Genomic DNA, 21,118 nt, shown 5'->3' on the forward strand with positions numbered 1-21,118 from the left:
ACAGCAGCTTCCTCAGCACAAGACATTCCTGCAGCCACCTGGAAGCTTTTTTTTGGTGTTTTTGGTGTTTTTTTTTTAAAAAGTTATTAAAAACAAGAGAAGATGAGGTTGTATTCAAAGACTACCAAAGTGTATATTTGATATCCACATGCAAAAAAAAAAAAAAATTATGCATAAATCAAGGACTCTGCATCCTACCTTTAAATAAGGAAACATACAAAGTTTGCTAACGTTTGTGCAAAATATTAATTTGCTAAAATATTTTACATAATCAGTACATGTAAATGTAGAAATCGATAAGATAAAAAAAAAAAAAAAAAACAAAACCCAAGCTGGTTCGTAGGTATTCATCACATTTTAGTAAGAGTTGGAACAGGGTTTTCGGTGTCCCGGTACACATCGCAAAAGGGATTTTTCCACCAGAAGATTAAAAATCCTCTCGCGCGAGCCCGGCGGGGGTTGCTGTAGGCACCTGCTCGCGGGGAACACAACGCCCACGACGTTCGGTCCCTCGGAGGGGTCGGGAGCCGATTGAGCAGCGAGCGTCGCGCGTCCCCCCGCGGGGTGAGAGCTTCGGTCACGGTCGTAAGGCAAAAAGACAACTCTGAGAAAACGCTTCGGTACAAAACGATGTAAACGAATAACTTAGAGTGGAAAACCCGGTGTAACAAAAGCGGAGAGATGGACACTTTATACAAGAGGCTCTTTTAAAACAGACTTGTGCAAAGGCTGGAGACGGAGCCGTCCCCAGAATTCACACGCTTTTGGCTTTTCTTTTTGTACAACGGCTTTTATAATACACTTTTAAACCATTCGGAATGCAAACTAAAACTGCACGCTACTTCCAAGGAAAAAAAGTTTGACAATTGTGCAATTTCCTGCCCCAATTTTAAGTGGCAGTAGTCCCTGCATTTGCTGTGTTTCAAACGTGGATCTTAAGAAACACATATAGAAAGGAGGAAAAGAAGGCAAAAGTTGGCAGACATCCAGCATCTCGTTTTTTGTGATTTTTTTCTCTTTTTTTTTTTTTTTTAAACAATGTGGATGACAATTTCATGATTAAAAACGCTTTTTTTTTTTTTTCTCTCTCTCTCTTAAATAAATACACTGTATCTGACACTTGCACTGACTTGATCTGGTAATTCTTTGCAGTAAACAAAAGGCTTTGCAGCACTCCTCGCAGCCTCGAGCCCAGCAGCCTTCGGCTTCAGAGTCCTTTTCTCACTGCGTTTCGAAGCCTGCCATGCGGTATCCAGTTTGGTTGGTGATCACGCTCCCGTTCTGCCCCTGGGGTGGCTGAACTCCGTAGTTCGCCCCCATCCATGCTGCCGAAGACTGTGTCTGGCTGTTGGGGAGGAAATCAGAACGTTAGGTGAGGTTTGGACTCGGAGGAAGAACGGACGTGCCCGTGTGAGCCCCGAGTGTTACCATCCTGGATCTGCACATCATTTCCTGATCTACTCAAGCCCACAACGAGCACGCCTTGGCACCTGATGCAGATTTTCCAGGGATATCAAGCACTGGTGCTTCTACAAAAGGGGATGGAAAGGAGTTTCACCCCAAACGCTCAGCCCCATGACAGTGGGAAACTGTTGGGGCTCCCCAGCCCAGCCCCTAGAGGCGCTGGAGAAGCTCGCGTGTTCCTGATGTGCAGGAATTAGGGGCAGTCAGAAAGAGGAACACTCAAAAAGAAAACAGCAATCAGAATTTGTTGACAGCAGTCCGGAAAGAGGAGGAGAACTCTTCACTGCTCAGCCAGAGCTGAGAGGTTTGCTGCCTCCCAAACAGAACCACTCTACTATCACTCAGAAGCCCACGATTTAGCACAGTGATCTGCATTCACTGCTTCCACCCAAACGGCATTTGATGTCACTGCTCAGAAACACGGCAGCTGTTACCAGCAGCAAAATCAGAGGATTTCACACCCATGGCACATTCCCTGCTTGGCAAGAACGCAATTCAACTCCCATCCAAGCTCAAGAACCACTTTGAAAACGCCTTGGCTGGAAAACAGAAATCCCCGTGCTGCTCTCCGAAGGAGAAGAGAGCACACGCTCCCCCGTAGGAAATCCCCATCACTGGGGCCGTGCACAATACTCACTTGAAGCCCTGCTGGTTCCACGCCTGCCCGTACATCCCGTACGCCGGGACCTGCCAGCCGTTGGGCATGTACTGACCGATCTGCGCGTTGCCATACCACTGGCCCCACTGCCCGTATGCCTGCGGGTAGCCGATTTGATTCTGCAAGCACAAACGGCCTCGTATTAAGCAGTGCCCAGGAGCGCTGCGATTTACAGCCTCACGACTCATCCCGCCTGCCCCATCTGCCTTCACTTGGAAACTTGCAGGTCTGCTTGCTAAAATAATTCAGAAATGGAAACGTAGATATTTAGTAGGACGTTCCTTCGGTGCACAAACATTTAATTACTCAAGTTTCACCCATAAACAAGGCAGTTGTCTCCTCAAAGAGCAGAGCCTTTCTGCAGAGATCCAGAAAAGAGCAACGGCACCGACATTTACCTTCACGGCAAAGATATGCCACATGTGGACAGCCTTCTGCAAGTTTTCTTCAAAATTTTGCATCATGATTTTTTACATAACAAGATTCCACATCTTCCAAAGCATTTTAAATCCCTGACTGTGCTTCAGAGAAATACTCGCTAATGAAATAAGCGGTAACACAGAACTCACACGTTCTGCATCGTCAAACTGGCAAGCACAAAGGCTTTACAGCCATTTAACAGGTTTTTATGGGACAAAATTAAAGCTTTCATCTTTGATATTGGCAGAGGGTTCTGACCTGCTGGACCGGACTGATCATGTCTGGTGTTTCCTTGCCCCAGTAGCACTTCACCACGTGCCCTTCTATAGTTGTTCCATTGACAGAAACGATGGCGTGTGCAGCGCTCTCGTGAGAATTAAACCTGTTGACACAGAAATCGTACCAACATGAACAATTTGGTGAGCAACATCTGGAAGTAAACCCCAGAGAGCCCCACAGCCAGCAGCACGAGTTTAAGTTCTGCTAGAAGAGCAGGCTGACTGCAGAGACTTTTTTTCATCACCCCCAAAGCAGAAGGACTGCCAGGCTACGGTCGGTTTTCCTGTCTCAGTGTTGTAACTCGTTCCATTATCACTCAGTAAATAAGTTAAAAAAAATTACCAGCACGGAGAGCAAGTCAGTAAGTACTTATTATTTGGAGCCTTGTCAACTAAGAGATAAGGGTGCTCCCAGAAACGTCACTGAAACTGACTGACTGCCTCAGTAACTCAACTGGGAAATTACAAAAAAAAGGAATAGTCGGGGATCTGTTATGATTAAGGCTACTGCAGCACTGCTAGGGAAGGGCAGAGCAGCATAAACCAGTCCCAGATTTGAGTATCAGCACGGGTAGTCACGGGACTAAGGCCGGGTCTTCCCAACAACCCTTGCCAGCAGAATCAACCTAAGTCAGAAAGCAGGGGTCTTCTGCAAGACACATCTCAGGCAGCAGACAGATGTGGCTACAAGCACACCGGGTTGTTTATAGCCAAGGTTGTTTAGACTGAGTTAAGTTTTTTTTTCTTCTGCTCGTGCCAGCAGTTCTCCAAGCCCTCACTCACTCTTCAGACCAGGCTGCAGTCAGAGAACCCTTAATTTTCACGAAGTTCTTCACAGCCTTACCGCACGAAGGAGTATCCTTTATCGGGGAAGACTCGGATTTCCATTATCTGCCCGAACGGAGAGAAGGTCTGGCGCATTAGCTGTTCTGAAGCAACAAGAAGCAGAGCATCAGAATGAGGTGACGGGGGCATCACTCGGTGTCACACAACGGGACACCGCGTTTCGGAGACACGATACCTGTCAGTCCCGAAGTCACACCCCCGCAGTACACAGTGCAATTGCTCGGGCTGGACTGATTGACCACGTCGTCGTAAGACAGCTGTTTGGTGTTTGCTGCAAGAGATTTTTTTAGAGAGTTTTTCAACCGATCGCACACATGTTATGCAACAACTCTGATCCCAACAGGCCTCCAGGAAGGAGCCAGGCCGCCAGAGCTCGTGACAAATATTTACCAAGGTCAGCACTTTCACTTGGGTATGTCTGGCCGTCTATCTGAACCACAGAGTGGTGAATTAACGTCTCAGACAGACACAGCCTCCAGACCTTTGCTCTATAAAACACAGGGCAACAAGTTCTTCTTAAGCACTCGAGTGTTTACTCATAGGCACAAGACACTGGGCACAACTCGCCAACACCCTGAAAACAAAGGGTGGCACGGGGCAGGAGGGAAGTTTGGTCCCCAGTACGTGACTTCTGGCAACAGCTCCCACGTGGGACAGGCTGCTTGGGACAGGGACAGTGCTGTGAAACTAAATTCACATCACAGGCCTATCTAATAGGTCCGATACACCTCATTTAAAATCTCTCCTGTGGAAATGCTTTAATGCAGCCCTATCTGCTCTCTACCACAGCAGGAAGCCATAAAAATGAGGGAGCAAAGTTAAAAAAAACAACCAACACAGTCATCTCAGTTGTGCTGACAGACAGCTCCCAAACTAAGCGTGCAGAAGCTTGATGGATCCCCCTAGTGGCAACATTAATACAATCACCATCACTTGATTTATTCAGGAGTTTCGAAAGTGTTCAAGAGTTTTTTGCATTTGAGTACCCACTTTCCCTTCTCTCCCCATCTCCAAATGTGTGGATTTCACAGTTTTCCTCCCCATGTGCATGGTGGGAGGTTTGCAGAAGGCCCAGCTGAACACACTCACATTCGTAGGTACTCTTTGGAGCCGGAGGTTTCCTTGTTGCCCAGTTTGTTCTGATTTGCCTTCCACCGAGCCACTGGCCACCCATCTGCTGAATAGCATTCTCTGCATCCTGCCCACAAGAGAGGGAGGGGAAAAAGAAAAACATTCTTGACATTTCTGCCTTTTGAGATACAGGCACAGGAGTGAAGTCACCACACACCTCCCCTGTCTGACATCTGCAGTTTGCCAAAAGAAACCTTCAAAGAAGGGGTTTTAGGGAGGAGAAGGGGCACTGTTCGGCTTCACGGAGCACATCAAAGGCTGCCTACAGCAGGACCTCTGGTTTCTGAAGTCACACCCCATCCAGCTGACATTTTAGCAAGGTTTCTTCACCAAAACAAGTACCAAAACCTTCAGCTCAGCTGGCAGGCAGTCTTCCAAGCAGGTCACCTTAACCTCAGGCAGCCCAGATCTTTTGCTATTAACTCATTGCCAACAAACAGCATTTAACACTTTGCCCTAAGTCTTTCCAAGAAGACACCGACAGGTCATCCCACCTGATATACCAGAGATGTTCTCTTTGTCATTCCTGTACCTCACTCATTCTGATGTCACTCACCATCAAGGCTGAAACACTGAAGCCATACTAAAGCACTTTGCCAAACAGACCAAATCATTTGCCCCTCAAGAGGAGGGGAAACTGAAAACAGGGCGAGCTGGGGACCAAAAATACTCATTCCCTGGAGCAGCTGCTGAAAACCACCACCCACTTTTCAGAGGTGCTCTAGACCGTGCTGCAGCTTACCCATTTATTGAAGAAGGAAACGAAGCCATAGCCTTTGGATTTTCCCGTTGCCATGTCCTTAACCACACGCGCATCCCTTAAAAAGCAGAAACAAGAGGCAGTTTAGCACCTTGCGAAGCCAACCTCGCTCAAATGACAACTTGAGTCACATGTACAGCTTATTCTCACGTTTCACCTCTACTAAAGTCAACTGTTTATTGCACCAGCAACACAGTCAAAGCAAATGGCTTCTTTTCTAAACAGAACTTTACTAATGCTTTGCCAGGTAGTAGCAAAATTAAACTTAATTTTGTAAACATGCAAATCAATAGCTTCTCTAACAAACGTATGTACTTTACGACAGTTGGCTCCCGCTTCCAAATGCTTTTACATACTGTTAAGACACAAAGCATGGTCAAAGCAGCTATTCAAAAGAATCACTGAAGCCACGTAGCTGACTAACATTAGCTGAATGGCTCTCTTTAACCATGCAATTTTTAAACTCGCTATTTGCCAACACATTCTACCTACTCATTCAAAATATTAAATAGAAAAAATGAAAAAAGATAGGAATTAAAAGGCATACGTCGCCTGTTAACTGAATTCTTTAATTTTCTCAGGTCAATTCGTTACCCCCTTTTTGGACTGTGGGCAGCTGTAAATTTTGAGAGATTGACATTTTCAGAAATTATTGAAGAAAATAAAACACCGAAACATTTATGTTTTAAACTACATATTACAAATAATTTAAACTGCATTTGTACAACAGCAATCATACAGGACTGATTGGAAACTACAAGATATAAAAAAGCAAAAAGAAAAATAAAATTTAGAAAAGTAAATAAGAAAACTACAACGTTTGTCCACTGTGAACTGTAGCTTGTAGTTAGCCATGGCAATTCTGTCCATTCTTCAGAGACACTCTGCAAAATAACCAGAGCCCTATTATTTGAGATTGAGTTAAAAAGAGAACCCAGCTACAAGAGCTAAACCCCACTCGTGGAACGTCATTCTACAGTGTTTCTCAGGCAATTTGCGTACGAGTTAGCCAAGGGCTGAGATGCTCTCACCTACAGGCCACCCTCTCCTCCCCTCCTTTGCCCCACACATACAGGCAGTAAAGAACAGAAACAAAAACAGAAAACCAGTCAGAAAGTCATGCAATGTAACTTACGGCTGTATAAAATTATACGGGTCAGAGAAACTAGCGTAACATGTGCACAACATTTAGCATTCCAAGACTGGCGAGAAAAGTCACAATGAAGAGAAGGTTCGTTACACTAATTTATTTCTTTTAAGCCTTACATTAACTGCAAATGGTGTATCATCAGCTTATTCCGGTACACGTAAGCCCACAGCACTGACACCATCGTTAAGGCCCGAGGAAAATACCTCTTCCAATGCTAGAAACATTATTTCTTTATTTTTTGTAATACCTCCCCCCTCCCATTGTTTTTTCTTTAATAAATAAATAAAATAATAATAATAAAATTATTTATTTCCCTTCCTGGGTTAGATCTGAATTTGGGTAGTTTGTTACAAATTGCCTGAGAAGAGCCACTCGGGTACTTTTAGATCGGTTTGCTCTGAATAGCCTAAAGAGGGAGGGGGGGAAAAACTCATCTCTACTTACCCTCAACTGAAAACTTTGAAAATAAGACTTGAGAACAAGTGAAAACATGCGTACAGCAAGCATAAAAGGAAACCACAATGAAAGTGTGCTTTTACAGTGATTAAAAAGTTCAGATGCAAAGAATTACCAAAATTTCTTATGTGCTAATCATGCAGTAGTTCAACCTTGGTTTCATGAAAAAAAAAGCTCAGTTTAACACCAACAAAAACAATGTTTAAAAAAAATAATCAGGAAATATTCCATTAGCACCACATTTCCAGAAACTAGTCACTGATGAGGAACAAGTCAAGTCAAGTAACTTCATTCGACTGTTTAAGAGACAGTAGCAATATTTATTCCTTCAGGTTAAATTTAAATAAGTAGAAAATGAAGGTCCCTTCTGCTATTTATTTGACCCTCTGGGGGAACAAGAGTTTAGGAGTTAAAATGGGGACGCTTTTTAACTACTCCTCTCGTTTTGGACTGGCAGTTTAAGCCAGGGCAAACTGCAGCTTTCAATTTGTTGGCTTCACAGTGGTGTGCTGAGGGACACAAAAAAAGAGCGCTGCTCACCCCTCCCTGCCATCACCACTGCTAGGGAAGAGAAACCTCGTGCTCTGCAGAGCCCGGTCAGCAGCCCTGCTCCTACACAGCAGCAGCTCTGCATCCAAAAAGCTCTCCTGGAACAAAGGGGAATAGGGATCGTGGAGCAATGTTTGCTATCAGTTCTGCTTCCCCAGGGGATAATCAGAAGTTACTTTTTGCCCCTTGCTCAGGAGGAGTTCTGTTTGGGGAGTATTTGTTTGGTAAAGAAGAACATCTGCTGAGAGTCACCCCGGAACCCTACTGCTGAATAGGTTGGGGCAAATTAGTTCGTAGCTCCACCACATTCACACCAGCGCAGCCAGCTACTGCTCCCTGCCTTGCGTTCTCATTCCAGCAGCAAAGTGCCAGTTTGGATCTACTTCAGAGTCCCTCACGCCTTCCATCCAGACCACATTTGGCCGTGAGGATAAATTGACTCTCCTTAAGAGTCTGACCCTCTACATTGCCTAGATGACAGGAGATGGAGTCAAGCTTTACAGTTCTCTGAAGCAAGCGACATTCAGATCACTTTTTTTTTTTTAAAAACCTTATCATAAGAGGAAATCAAGCTGGCATTAAAAGAGTAATACACTGGACTCTGAGGGAAAAACAAAAAAAAAAAAAACAAAAAAACAAACTTACTTCAATTAAATGCTTCACTACACAACACTCCAAAGCACTCTACGTTCTCTTACATCACCATCAAGAAACTTCAATGTCCAGTACAGACAACACTACAAGGAAAATTAATGGTTTACATTTGGAGGATGGAATGAACGAAGTGCTCCTTACTGCTACACCCTGCATACAACAAACCGGCAGGCAGAGACCTGCGGCCACTATTCCCCGTTTGCACCACGTTCGCTTGTTACACCATCGCCCTGCACAACTGATGAGTGCAACTCGGCCAAGCCCTACAGGCTGACACAGCGCCGAACACTTTGAGGCCGCTCGAGCTGCAGCCTTCAGGTGCCACAGGGAGCCTTGCGCTGGAAAGGTTTTTATTTTGGGGGAGTGGGACTTTGAACTGCCAAAAAAACGGATGCTACCGGTGGCCTGCACGCCACGGCTAACAAAAAATCCAAAGCCTCACGAGACGTGAACATGCAAACGGACTCAGTCACAAACTATAAAGCGTGATGCTTGTGTGGTTGCTGAGAGGGCAAGTTAAATGCTTAACCCCACGTTTATCTCTCTTTTTTTTTTCCACTGTTGCTTTGCCAAACAATGCAAGGAGTATGAAACCAAAGCAAGTTGTGTGCAACTGTTCTAGGAAAGCAGAATGAGCTACTCTAAAGAAATCTCTTTACACATCCTGCTTAACACCCAACCTTTCAGACTCGAGTTGCTGTATGAACAGATGAATGTATATTCCTGCACTCTGTCAACTCTCATTTTTTACTTACTGAAACATGAGGCTGCCTCCATTTAGGAGAGAGAACTTTTAGTTTATTTACCCTCTAAAGTTACTTACGATATTCTTCCAAATGGCGCAAAAGCTGCTTTAATATCTTCAGTTGTGATTTCTGGACTGAGGTCTCCAACAAAGACATGGAAATGGTCTTTTGGGGAAAGAGAAAAAAAAAAAAGGAGTTTAAAGTTTGAAGAGAACCCCTGAACACACAGACACGTACACAGAGTACAGCACTCTCATATAGCATGGATTTCCAGGTCTTAAACACTACATGAAGACTAGAGTTCACTATAAAACAGAATTTACTACTGCTTGTAACAGATCCACTGCTTGGTAGCACTGTATAGTCAGTAACTTTAAGTATATTAGTGTGACATATGGCATTTACGTTTTGTTTTTACAAACTGCTTTTAAGACCAGTCTATTTACCATAAAAGGTCTCAAGCTATTTACTTAATGTGCCACACTACAAGAAAATCTCTCTCTTGATACACTAATGTTAAGTTTTGATATGTTACGAGATCATAAACTATACAAAATCTCATCGACTGAAACATCTCACAGTTTCCAGAAACGCAGGTAACAGTCATTCTAGAGCAGGACATACTTTGAACCTAGCTAGACGTCCAAATTAATACCGTAGGTTGTGAAGAACAAATCAAAAAAATACCTTGCATTGCAACAGTTTGTTGTTAAAGAATTTGAGTTCTCAAAAGCCCCGAGTTTTGGTTGCCCAGCCATTACACCATGTGAATCCACGTGAATTCAATGTGTGTGAATCCATGTGCAAGTGAACTAAGACTGAAGGCAACAGAACGGAAAGAGTAATCCCTTCAATTTGTATCAGATCCATTAGAAACATGCACCAAAGAGAAACAAAAATCCTGCATCTGAGTTCCTCCACTACAACCAAACAATCCATCACACACCATCTTAGAGCAATACACAGACTTTTGTACTTTATTTGCACTGCAGCAGGTAAGAAACTTTCAAGGCTGCTGGGATGCTGATGGAGTTTAACCCCACTTGGCTCCAGGAATTCAAAGCTTGCTGAGAAAAGCAGCGCTAGCTACACTTGCCACGACTGGGTAATGAAGAAGCCCCATTTGGGAAGAAGTTTACACGTTCCCAAGGAGTCTGTCTGAAGCAGTGCATACTGCAGTGTTAAAATGAGCCAAGTATTCTGCCTCAATAGCAGAGGAAAAGGTGTATTTTTTAAATTATTTTATTTTTTTTGTTGTTTTATACACATATATATTTATTTCTTTTTAATTTCACAGTTGCAATCCTACAAAACACCTGAACACCAGCACCAGAATTAAATAGTGAACACTAAGCTGCTTTCTGATGCCACAGGGAAACGAAAGGGAAGTCTCTTCATAAAAAAAAATATGAAATAATGATGAACAAAACCCCACACACAGCTCCAGGTGGTTAGTGAATACCCTCGAGAGATTTCATTTTATGTTTAAGAAGACACAATTACCTTGCGAACGCAGTGTGTTGACAACGGTACTACCTGATGACAAAGATTAGATTTGTTCTTAAGTTCATTAACACAAACACATTAAATAATATCTTAGGATTACGATCAAAACATTACTGCACAGAACCGCACGATGCTTACTGCTTATGTTTAAAAGCTACTGCTACAAATCAGGCAACAACTCGACGTGTAAGCGACACTTACTGCTCGTATCTTTCTTCTGGCTGCTGGGGGTTGTTGCCCAGTTCACTTTCACCTCCTGCAAACATCAATTGTCCAGGTTAGACCACAGCAATCACCACCGAGCACAGACACCACCAGCATTTAATTCTGATGCTACAGATATGCAAGATTCAGGGGAAAGCTTAAGCCGAAGGTGTTTTTTTTTGGGGGGAGGGCTTGTTCTTCTAAACTGCATCCTGCTAGCTAAAAGCACAGCAGGTGAGCGTGCCTTGCCTAAATATTTTGGCTAGGTGGGAGTGGTTTTTTTCAGGGATGAGGAGAAAGGGATGTTGTCCAGGTAAGGCCAGTGCAGTTAAAATATTCTTTATGGCTGCTGTCCCCGAGCCCTCCCCAATCCTACATTCCCACTTGATTCTGAATTCTTCCTACAACAGCCAAAAAGGCTTTTCTGGTCAGCCACGCTGAGGCTGCTGTTCAAACCAAGTGCCTAACGCCTGCAGTGCATCCGCCTGGCCTCGCGTGGGGTTTCTCCCCCACAATCTGAGGTACAGCCTGTGTTTTCCAGCTCCAACTCACCCTGTAGACATGACAGCTTACCTTACCCATTATCTTCCGGCCATTCATAGCAGCGAGCGCTGCAGCCGCGTGGCGATGCTCGTAGAACTCCACGAAACAATAGGGATCGTTTCCAGCTGTCTGGTAGAAAAGAAAAAAAAAAGATTTCTGATCAAAACCTCTTCAAGCTGTAGCCTCGCTATTATTCTCAGCCCCTTACTTACTAAATCTGAACATCTAACTCATCCGATCCAAACTCAAACAGTGCTCCAGGAGGTTTTGGTTTAAGTAAAAAGGTTTAAGGATGGCCCAAAAGGACTTTTTGAACCTAATTCCGAATATCCCCATGGATTAACCTGCTTAGTCCCTTTCAAAATGCCCCCCCCCCCCCCCCCTTATATTATACCAGAAATTGGGCCAAAACTACGTGACTGTGACCTCCACCTTTATTACATCCCCTTAAGGTGGTCACACTGTATTTCCAGGAGAATTCTGAAATACTCAAAGACCCAAAGCCATCTGCTCTAACGAGCACGGAAATAATTAGGCGAAGGCTCTTACATCCATGATCATTTTGCAGTTTTTGCATGGTCCAATCTGGCTGAACAGCTGGAGGATGAGAGCTTCGGTCACATCTCTTGACAGGTTCCCCACATATCTACAGAACCAAATAAAAGGTTAGAAGTGCAGGTGCTAAAGCAGGGGGAGGTAGAGAAGAGGGATTTTAAGCAGAAAAACTGAAATGCAAGCAGTCAAGACCCTTGTCAGGTCACCACCAACTCCGACTCTCCCCAGAGAGAGATTTGGCATCTGAAGCAGCAGTAGGAACGTGGCCACTGGGACACCAGGGGACAAAAGCCACGTAACGGAGCAAATACTGCTGAAAGTTGTCCCTCTAACACCCAGCCCCACCAGGTTGGCCTGTGAAAACGAGGCGTACAGCGAGTCAGGGAACAAGCACAAATGGGTCACTTAAGGCAGGCAGCAACAGCCCCCGCCCTTGGTCCCACCAAAGGTCTGCGGTCCTAAAATGCTACCCTGGTGCAGAGCCAAGCAGAAAGCCCCACAGGGGCACCCAACGACCTCATTTCCATGTGTAGAAACGGTTACAACCACCACGTGCAGCCATCGTTCAGTAAGCACCACTTCCCCAGCCACCCTAACAGCTAAATCTGGTGTTCAGCGAGTGTTTTACACAGTATTTAGGCAGCTCCTTTTAAAAAAAGACTTCTGAAAGCCCTGAAACAACCAAGGGTGACTGTGCCAAGTGAGGGCATTCCCTCATCTTCCTTCATTTGAAAGGATCAGCCTTACGGAGCACAAATTCACCCCCTCACCTTGCTTTGGGATTTTTACAACACTTTTGCACTCTCTGCAAGGAAACGTAAATCCACAGGGATTATTTTTATTTTTTTAATCCCAAATCACGGGATTTTTTAAGCAAGCATGCGGAGAAGCAGGCAGAAACCTCAGCAGCACCTTCCCCCAGAGGAACGCCGTGTGGCCAAGCACGGCCTCTGCGGGGAGCACCTCAGCCACGCCGTGGCCCAAACCCTGCCAGCAAACCTCGAGGGGAGCAACTATTTCAGGGACGAGCCAGAGCTGCACTCCACTTTAAGCAGCTACATGCTCCAAACTTCATCAATATCAGCTCTTTGAGGCATGAGGAGGGTTTAGTGCACTGTCCTTAGGACAATGAACCCCGTGCTTGATAATGAGCAGGGCTTCTTCTCTCTCCTTAAATATTATCGCAATTAGGATTAATAAATAAGCCCAGGCACTGAGCAACAACCCTCCCACGTGACTTCCCGGGTTTATGAACAGTTTACTTATCACTGCAAGTTTCCACACACGGTGTCTGCACCCTGACCTTTGCGCCAACGCTGGATTTTCACTTTGATAACCAGACCTTGTATTAAGCACTCCCTGCCCGCAGGTTAGATTTGGCTGGAAAACGTGGGATTTCGGTAAAGGATCCCTGAGAGTCCCACGAATCTCTCCAGACCATTCAAAATGTGTCCATAAAGTGCAGCAACATATGTGCACGCTGATTATACACGATCTGTGTGATTACACACTAGATATCGACCTGCTTCTGTGCAGCACACACCCGGACACTGCCCTGCATGAATTTTCCAAGGAGTGAGCCGGGTGATGCTCCACCTGGAGCAGAGATCTTCGGAGAGAGAGGCTCGTCACCTCCTGCATCCTCTTACCCCTGTTTTCTGCTAACTGGATTCTCAGGAGCGAGCCAGGTGCTGCTTTTCTCTGCAGATGAAGGATCCAGGGCACCCTACACACGACTCAGGGTGTGTAGATCACCACGTGTCTTCTTGAAAAGCACTGCTGAACTGTTAGCACTTCCTGATCTTTTTAGGTGCACAGAGTAAATCAGAGGTACACGAACTCGAGAAGCACGTAAAGTACAAACAAGAGCTCTCTGTCAAGTCCAAAAACACTGTCTGCCTTGTAGCTGCTCTTCAGATTCATCATCTCTGCTGTTGGAGAGCGACTTTTGAGGATGGTAAGCAGCCACGTGAAGGGAGCCCCTTCTCCAGGAAATCATTTACACAAGCAACACAGCTCCCAACGTTCACCAGCACATCAAGGCTCTCCCTTCAAGGAACATGTTACAGGGACATCACAAGAACAAGGCCTTATTTCCAACAGCATCTGGAAACTGTTCCAGAAAAACTGCTTAAATATGCTAAGGGAACTCAAAAAACACGTCTGTGGATACCCGGCTGCTTCCTCGCCTCACAACACGCCAAAACTCTGCAAGGGAGCAGCAAAACCCACATCCAGATGGGATTTCTGTAGCGCTACCTCCAGAAATCCTGGTGCGAGCAAATATTTAGCACCCACTTCAGACCTGAGCTGGAATTCAGCAGCGTTTCCTTCCCTCAAGCTGCTCGCTCTCAACCCAAGCTGCAAACCCCACAAAAAACCCTCTGCCCGACACGGGGACGCTGCTCGAAGCGGGTCAGGGGAACGTAGCTCCCATCACGTCGCCCAACGGGGAGCTCTGCAGCTCCAAAAGCCGCCCGTGGTTGTGCACCACGCCGCACGTGCTCCACCACAGGCAATTCCCTCCCTCCAGCACGAGCTGCGAGCCGCCGAGACCACCGCAGGCAACAACTTCACGGGGACAGAGGGGGGAAAACATTGCTCTAAATAAACACACCGGCATGCCTGTGTCTGACCCATGTTTGTAGATGCTAAGAATAGTTTGGAGGCGCGAACCAGGACACGTGGAGGCAAACACAGGTTTACCACTGAGGAAAGCCCGGAGCTGAGGAGCTGGCCTAAGTCACGTAAGAGCCTTGTTTTCCTCCAGGTACTCAGCCAAGCCATGTAGCAGCCCTCGGGATAGCTGTGGCTGTTGTCCAAGGGTGAAACTTTCCCATCAGCTTGGCAAGAGCCTCTCTCCCTCCTCGTTCATCCCGCCAACGTGAAACAAAGCTCACGGTGGTAGCTGGTACACTGATGGAACAGAAAGGCTGGTGAGCCCGTGATTTTACCAAATCCTAGGTTAATTAAGGGAAACTGCTCCAGGTAAAGCTGCCAGGGGAAGGAGGGAAGCCCACCCCTCTGTCTGCACCAAACACCTTTCAAACCCAGCCAGCCACAGGAGCAGCAGCCGACCAAAAGCCTGACTGACAGCGATGGGCATCAGCTGCACGAACACCACCAGCAAAAACTCCTTGTGATTAAAAAAAATAATAATAATAGTTAGGGTGCTTATCAAGGCGAGGAGCTGCCCCCCAGCTACAAGCAGCTCCCTGGGAACCAAGAGGCTCGCAGCGTGCTTTAGGGGCACTTGGCCAGGAGCCGATTTGGGGCTCCGCGGGGTTTTTCCCTCAAGCTCCTGAGCACCTCGCTGCTGGGCGAGCGCCTTCCAGGCCGGGGCTGCCTCCTCGCTGACCGATGCTCGGAGCTGCTGAGGAGAGGAAGGGGAAAGGGGGCTGCGAAGGGCTGAGGCCCCAAGGGAATGGGGCGGGGGGCACGGCTGGGCCCTGAGGGGTTGGGACCGGCTGCCCTGAGGCCCGAACCAGGGTGGGAGCAGCCGCCGGGCCCCTCGATGTGGCGGAGGAGCCGTGAGGGGAGGTGAGGAGAGCGCCCGGGGCCTCCCCCTCCCCGCCGAGCCGGGAACAAAAGGGCGGCGGCGGCAGCGGCGGCGTCGCCCCCTCCCCACTCACAGGGTTTTGGGCATTTCATCCTCCATGCCGGCTCCTCCTCCTCCTCCGCCGGCCAGCCCCGGCTCTTCAGGCCCGAAGCCGGCCCCCTCAGCGCCTCACGGCAGCCCCGAGCGCCGCCGGCCCCGCCGCGCCCAGGAAGCCCGGGGGTCCTCACAAGATGGCGGCGGGCGGCCGAAGGGGGCCCGGCCGGCCGAGGGGGGGCGGCAGCGCGCATGCGCCGCCGGGGCTGGGCCAATAGCGCTCGCCTCTCCCCCCTCCCCTCCCCGGCGGCGGCGCAGGCGCACGAGCGCCCCGCGCCACCTCAGCGTGCGCGTGCGCGCGGGGAAGAGACGTGAGGGGGGATAAAAAGGGAGGGGGGGAGGCGGCGGTTGTGCGCATGCGCTTTGCTCCCGGTTCCCGTTTAATTGTGGGGTTATTGCTGGTTTTTATGTCCCCGTCTCGGTGTTATGGGGTTAAAAAGTGTCCCCGCGTCTTCCTCAGGCAACGAAAAGAATAAAAAAATAAAATAAAGTAGAAAAAGAAAGGGATGAAAGAGGGGTGCGCCGCCCGGGAATCGAACCCGGGTCGCAAGAATGGGAATCTTGCATGATACCACTACACCAGCGGCGCGGCTGCTGCCCAGCCCCCGCCCCGCCGCCTTTAACCCTGCTCCGCCCCGCCTCGGCCCCACGGCTCGGCCCGGCCCGGCCCGGCCCCGTGCAGCGCCATGCCGGCCGCCAGCCTCCTGCTGCTCCTCGCCGCCCTCTCCCCGGCCGCCCTGGGCCGAGGGGAGCAGCGCGGTGCCCCCGGGAGGATCGGTAACGGCGGGGTTGGGGGGCCGGGAGGGGGTTCTGAGGGGGCTCCGCGCTGCCTTCCTCCTCTTCTTCATCCTCATGGTTCCTCTTCCTCACAGCCGTGGTCGGCGGCGGCATCGGGGGCACGGCGGCGGCTTATTTCCTCCGGGAGAAGTTCGGGAGAGGCGTCCGGATCGAGGTGCTGGAGAGGGAGGCGGTGGGAGGCCGCCTGGCCACGCTGGAGGTGGAGGGAGAGGGCTACGAGGCGGGGGGCTCGGTCCTGCGCCCCCTCAACCTGCACATGAAGCACTTCGTCAAGGAGCTGGGTGAGCCAGGGCGAAGCTTTGTTATTTTCCCCCTCCCCGACCCTAAAAATCCCCCTCATGAAGCTCCCCGGCAATTCCACACACTCGTCTGAGGCAGGTGGGGCCCCTTTTACTGGGGGGCTGCAGATAAACAAACTCCTTCCCTTCTTTATAACAGCTCCGGGACCAAATCGTAACATCCAGCTGAAGCTAAAATCCCCTCAGGAAGCTGAAATCCTCTCAGGAAGCTAAAATCCAAGCCCTGAAATTCCAACCTCACTAAATAACCTTTTTTTTCCCACCCCTTTTCTCAAGGTCTCTCCGCTGCCCCTGTCTCCAGCGGCCTCGCGGGCATTTACAACGGAGAGGAGTTCGTCTTCGAGGAGAGCAGCTGGTACATCATCAACGTCCTCAAGCTCCTCTGGCACTACGGCCTCAACCCCCTTCGAATGTACATGTGGGTGGAGGACATCCTGGACAAGTTCATGCGGTAAGGAAGCCACCTCGGTGGCTGGAAGCCACGTGCTGAGCGCTGGACGTTACTTACGAGTGGCAGGAGCGTTAGGGAGGACAAGGTTCCTGGCTGATGGCGTGGGTGCAGTGCCTGCCGAGTTGCAAAAATGGGTGAAATCGTCCCGTTGGCACTGAGAAACAAGGCTCTGGTTGCTCTCTTTCTGTTGGTAATCTTTTCCCGAGGAGGAAGATTGAGGTAAGTCCTGTAATCTTAAAGGAGATGAGGCAACGTGCTGCCGGCAGAAACGTGGGTTGGGGATCAGACGTTCCATGGCTCTGGCACCTGGGTGCTAAAGGTCGTTGAATTTGTAGCAGTGCACAACGTGCTTTGGTTAGGAAAGGTGAGGGGATTGAAAATGCGCATTCCTTAGACCTGTTACCACTTAGGCTAGGTCATGGCTGGAAGTATGAGCCCTGCTGCTCCCTTCAAAGGCTCTCGGGAGCCCTACCCCAGGAGGCACCGTGAGATTCTTTTCATTTTCCAAGGGCAGCAGATAATTAACAGCAACTGAACGCTTGAATTCTGTTTCCACGATAAGAGCTCCTTGGCTGGTGCACGTGTTGTGCAGCTGGTGCGAGTGTATTTCCTTTTCTCCCGTTAAAGGATCTATCGCTACCAGACGTACGACTACACCTTCAGCAGCAACGAGCGGCTCCTTCACGCCCTCGGAGGGAACGATTTCACCCAGATGCTGAACCAAACCATCGATGAAGCCATGCAGAAGGCCAGCTTCTCCCACAAGTTCATAAACGAAGTGGTTTGCCCGACCATGAGAGTCAATTACGGGCAAGGTGTCAACATAAACGGGTTTGTAGGTGGGTGTTTCGAGGTCCTCCCCCTGGGAAAAGGGGCACATGGGACGGAATGATGTCCTGGTGACCTTGTGCTCTTCATACTGTGTGTGCTGGGGTTCCTGCTTCCTGGGCTGGGCTGGCAGCAACCCATTTATTTATTTCCTATCGCAGAACGATTCCTTCCGCTGCCCTCCCTGGCTGGGTTACTGGGTTACTCTGGCAAATGAGCAATCGCTTGCTAAGTGACCTACTTAGCCCTGTCATTAAGCAAGCTCTGTGTCCCGATGGGACACCGTTTCCTTTAATTTTCCACTTGCTGCCTCAAGCATTTCCCTACAGACTGGTGCTGGATAAGTAGTGCTAATGATCGTGGTTTCCTTGTAGGTGCTGTCTCTCTGTCAGGGGCAGAATCGGGCCTTTGGTCGGTAAAAGGGGGAAACAAACTCGTCTGCACTGGCCTCATCTACACCTCAAAAGCAGAAGTTATCTCCGGAACGGTTTTGTCCATAGAGCCCAAAACCAGACCCAGATCCACAGGTGAGTTGCATTTGTTTTCCCTTTGGTGGGGGGGAGAACATTGCTCAGCTGCAGCTTGGTCAGACCAAAGCCTTTCTTTGGTCTTTTAAAATGAAAAAGCTGGGCTCTGTTCAAAGCCAGAGATCACAAGCTGAACGTGTAATACTTCAAAAAGCTTCAGCTGACAACAAAGCGTAATAAACCCCAGTGGGATGGGATTCAAAAGTGGGAAGGACGCTGGGATTTCCCCCAGCGGTGAAACGGGATGACTGAGCTCTTCCCTCCTCCCCAGGGGACCCCGTGAAGCTCTACCAGGTCACCTACAACACGACGGCGGGGGTGACGGGGGACACGTACGACATCGTCGTCATCGCTGCTCCGCTGAACCGCAGGATGGCCAACATCACCTTCAAGAACTTCAACCCTCCCGTCCCCGAGTTCTCCAGCCCGTACCACCAGACCGTGGCGACCTTGGTGCACGGGCGCTTAAACGCCTCCTTCTTCGGTTACCAGGACCCTTCCGCCTTTCGTTTTGGTGCCATTTTCACCACGGAGAATCCCAAACTCTTCATCAACAGCTTAGGGGTGGTGTCTCCGGTGGAAAAAAAGGGGGAGGAAGGAAAGCTGCCCCTGCAGTCGGCCGTCTGGAAGGTGTTTTCCAAGGAAGTGCTCACCAAAGAGCAGCTCAGCTTGCTCTTCTCCTCCTACGACTCGGTCAAGGTGAAGAAGTGGCTGGCGTACCCTCACTACAGCCCCCCGGAGCCGTTACCCCCGATCATCCTCCACGAGCAGCTCTACTACCTCAACGGCATCGAGTGGGCCGCCAGCGCCATGGAGATGAGCGCCATCGCGGCCAAGAACGCGGCGCTGCTCGCCTACCACCGCTGGTACGGCAACGCCGATAAGATCGACCAGGAGGATTTGCACGAGAAGCTGAAGACGGAGCTCTGAGCCTCGAGGAGCGCCTCGCTCGGACCTGAGGCCATCCAGCTGCCTCTGCTCAATTGGAGTGGTAATTAAAAGGTGGCAGGCGCTTTAAACGAGCGCTCTCATGCAAAACACTCGCTCTGCCCCCAAGCTGTAAATGCCACGTTGACCCTAAAGTGTCCTTCTCGTTGAGGAGCCTGCCCAACCCCAGATCTGCATCGCTGTGCTCAGCTGAGCCCCCCCCCAGACCTGTGTGTGTCGATTTCCTTCAGTTGGGGAAAAAAAAATCAACGTCTCGGCCCTGAACTTTTCTGCCTGGACCTTTTTTTTTTTTGGGATCTATCAAGTAGTTAGCTCTTGGGGTGGGCCTGGTGCAGTGGAAATCGTGGCTTCGTTTTTAACTTTTAATTTGCGTCCAGAAGTACCGTGAGCTGGGGGGGGATGGGGGGGGGAGATGGGTCTGCTTCTAGCTAAGGGAGTTGGGGGAGTTGCCAAAATGGGTGGGAAACAGGCAAAACGCCCGCTTTTTTGTCAAGGTTTAGCTGCCTACAGCAGGGCCCCGCTTGGTTTTAGCAGCTCAACTTTTTGGGAGAAGCCTTTCTGTCCCCTTGACCGTACCTAATGCTGCTGTGACACCTCAACCATGTCCAACTATGCAGAAAGCACCGGGTTGTCATTAAAATAAAATGAACATGATGGTTCAGAGGGAGCTGGAGGCGTCGCCTGGAGCTCTGTCTGGGTTGCTCTGCGCTCTCACAGAGCTGCTGCCGGGCCTTCATCGGCCACGTAGCGGTGTAGTCATCCTCAGCGAGCGCTGCAGGGCTGAGAACTGAAGGAATAACGTCGGTGCTAGCAGCTAATCCCAGCTTTCTGGACAGGAACTCATCCCTGATGGAGAACAAGCTAATTAATTGCCTGTTAGTTAGCTGCAGGGGCGAGGCTGCGCTCACCTGGAGAGCTCAGGCTCAGCAGCAGGCCACCACGAGCACTGTCTCATGCTAGGAGTGATGAATTTAGCTAATTAAAGCTAAATTTTAGGACAAAAAGGCAGCTGTATGCTTGTAAACCTGCCTACTACCAGAGGAATTCAGCTGGGGTCGCATTTATTGCGTCCAAGTTGCTGCTTCTGTCCCTGCTTTTCTCCTTTCGTGCTGTTTGAAGGCTTCCAGCTTCTGGAAGCCGCCCCGTGGAGGGGCTGGAAAGCAAACTAAATATTTATACTCGTCTATATGATGGGTACCTAAATATTTATGGGTTACATACTCAGCCCCGGAGCCTGCCTGCGGCGCTGTACATAGCGGGCTCCCGAAAATGTCACGTAGCTAGGAAAGGCTGGAGGAAAAGGTTTGTTAAAAAAAATAACAAAAAAGGACCTGAAAAAAAAGTCCTGTTCACTGAGGACCTGGAAGGGGCATTGACTGGCTCACAAAACCACCCCAAAAAGGCCAAGTTTTGTTTAGGAAGCTCCCAACGTTTCTGCAGGCCCTGGGCATGCACCACAAGCACCTCCATTGTCCCGGAGTGTTGGCACAAACCGGCCTCAGTGATGCCACGGAGCAGAGAGAGAGCAAAAATGTTATTTAAAAACCTTTATTTAAATAATTTCCTCCTGCCAGGCAGCCCCCTTGAGCACAAACGCTCTCTGGCACTATCAGCAGAGGGGAATTTACCGTTTTCTTGGCAATCGAGACCCCGTGAACAAGGCTCAGCTTTGTTGCCTGTTTTTTAGGGAAGAAA

General features: G+C 48.9%; 2 protein-coding genes across 5 annotated transcripts; one reads left to right on the forward strand and one right to left on the reverse strand.

The window, feature by feature from the left end:
• Positions 1 to 1,094: 1,094 nt before the first annotated feature.
• TIA1 (TIA1 cytotoxic granule associated RNA binding protein) lies at positions 1,095 to 15,768 on the reverse strand. 4 transcript variants are annotated; one of them, XM_082785856.1, is made up of 12 exons: positions 15,553 to 15,757; positions 11,915 to 12,011; positions 11,396 to 11,494; positions 10,820 to 10,874; positions 9,190 to 9,277; positions 5,540 to 5,615; positions 4,756 to 4,864; positions 3,842 to 3,937; positions 3,665 to 3,749; positions 2,801 to 2,924; positions 2,102 to 2,241; positions 1,095 to 1,345 (listed from the first exon to the last, which is right to left on the reverse strand). In XM_082785856.1, exons 1-12 carry the CDS (start codon positions 15,576 to 15,578, stop codon positions 1,222 to 1,224), a joined length of 1,119 nt encoding a protein of 372 aa, XP_082641982.1. In that variant the 5' UTR covers positions 15,579 to 15,757; the 3' UTR covers positions 1,095 to 1,221. The 4 variants fall into 4 exon arrangements, with proteins under 4 accessions (XP_082641982.1, XP_082641984.1, XP_082641983.1 ...); XM_082785858.1 differs by lacking the exons at positions 10,820 to 10,874; positions 11,396 to 11,494; positions 11,915 to 12,011; positions 15,553 to 15,757 and adding an exon at positions 6,105 to 6,173 and having other exon boundaries at positions 9,190 to 9,208; XM_082785857.1 differs by lacking the exons at positions 9,190 to 9,277; positions 10,820 to 10,874; positions 11,396 to 11,494; positions 11,915 to 12,011; positions 15,553 to 15,757 and adding exons at positions 6,105 to 6,173; positions 8,358 to 8,412.
• A 448-nt stretch (positions 15,769 to 16,216) lies between these two features.
• PCYOX1 (prenylcysteine oxidase 1) lies at positions 16,217 to 19,815 on the forward strand. Its single transcript, XM_082785872.1, has 6 exons — positions 16,217 to 16,349; positions 16,445 to 16,651; positions 16,946 to 17,120; positions 17,748 to 17,959; positions 18,323 to 18,475; positions 18,747 to 19,815. The coding sequence occupies exons 1-6, from the start codon at positions 16,259 to 16,261 to the stop codon at positions 19,403 to 19,405; spliced, it is 1,497 nt and encodes a 498-aa protein (XP_082641998.1). The 5' UTR covers positions 16,217 to 16,258; the 3' UTR covers positions 19,406 to 19,815.
• Positions 19,816 to 21,118: the final 1,303 nt, after the last annotated feature.

The sequence above is a fragment of the Aythya marila genome (genome assembly GCF_965140915.1).
Source record: "Aythya marila genome assembly, contig: HAP1_HAP1_SCAFFOLD_282, whole genome shotgun sequence".
NCBI classification, from domain to species: domain Eukaryota; kingdom Metazoa; phylum Chordata; class Aves; order Anseriformes; family Anatidae; genus Aythya; species Aythya marila.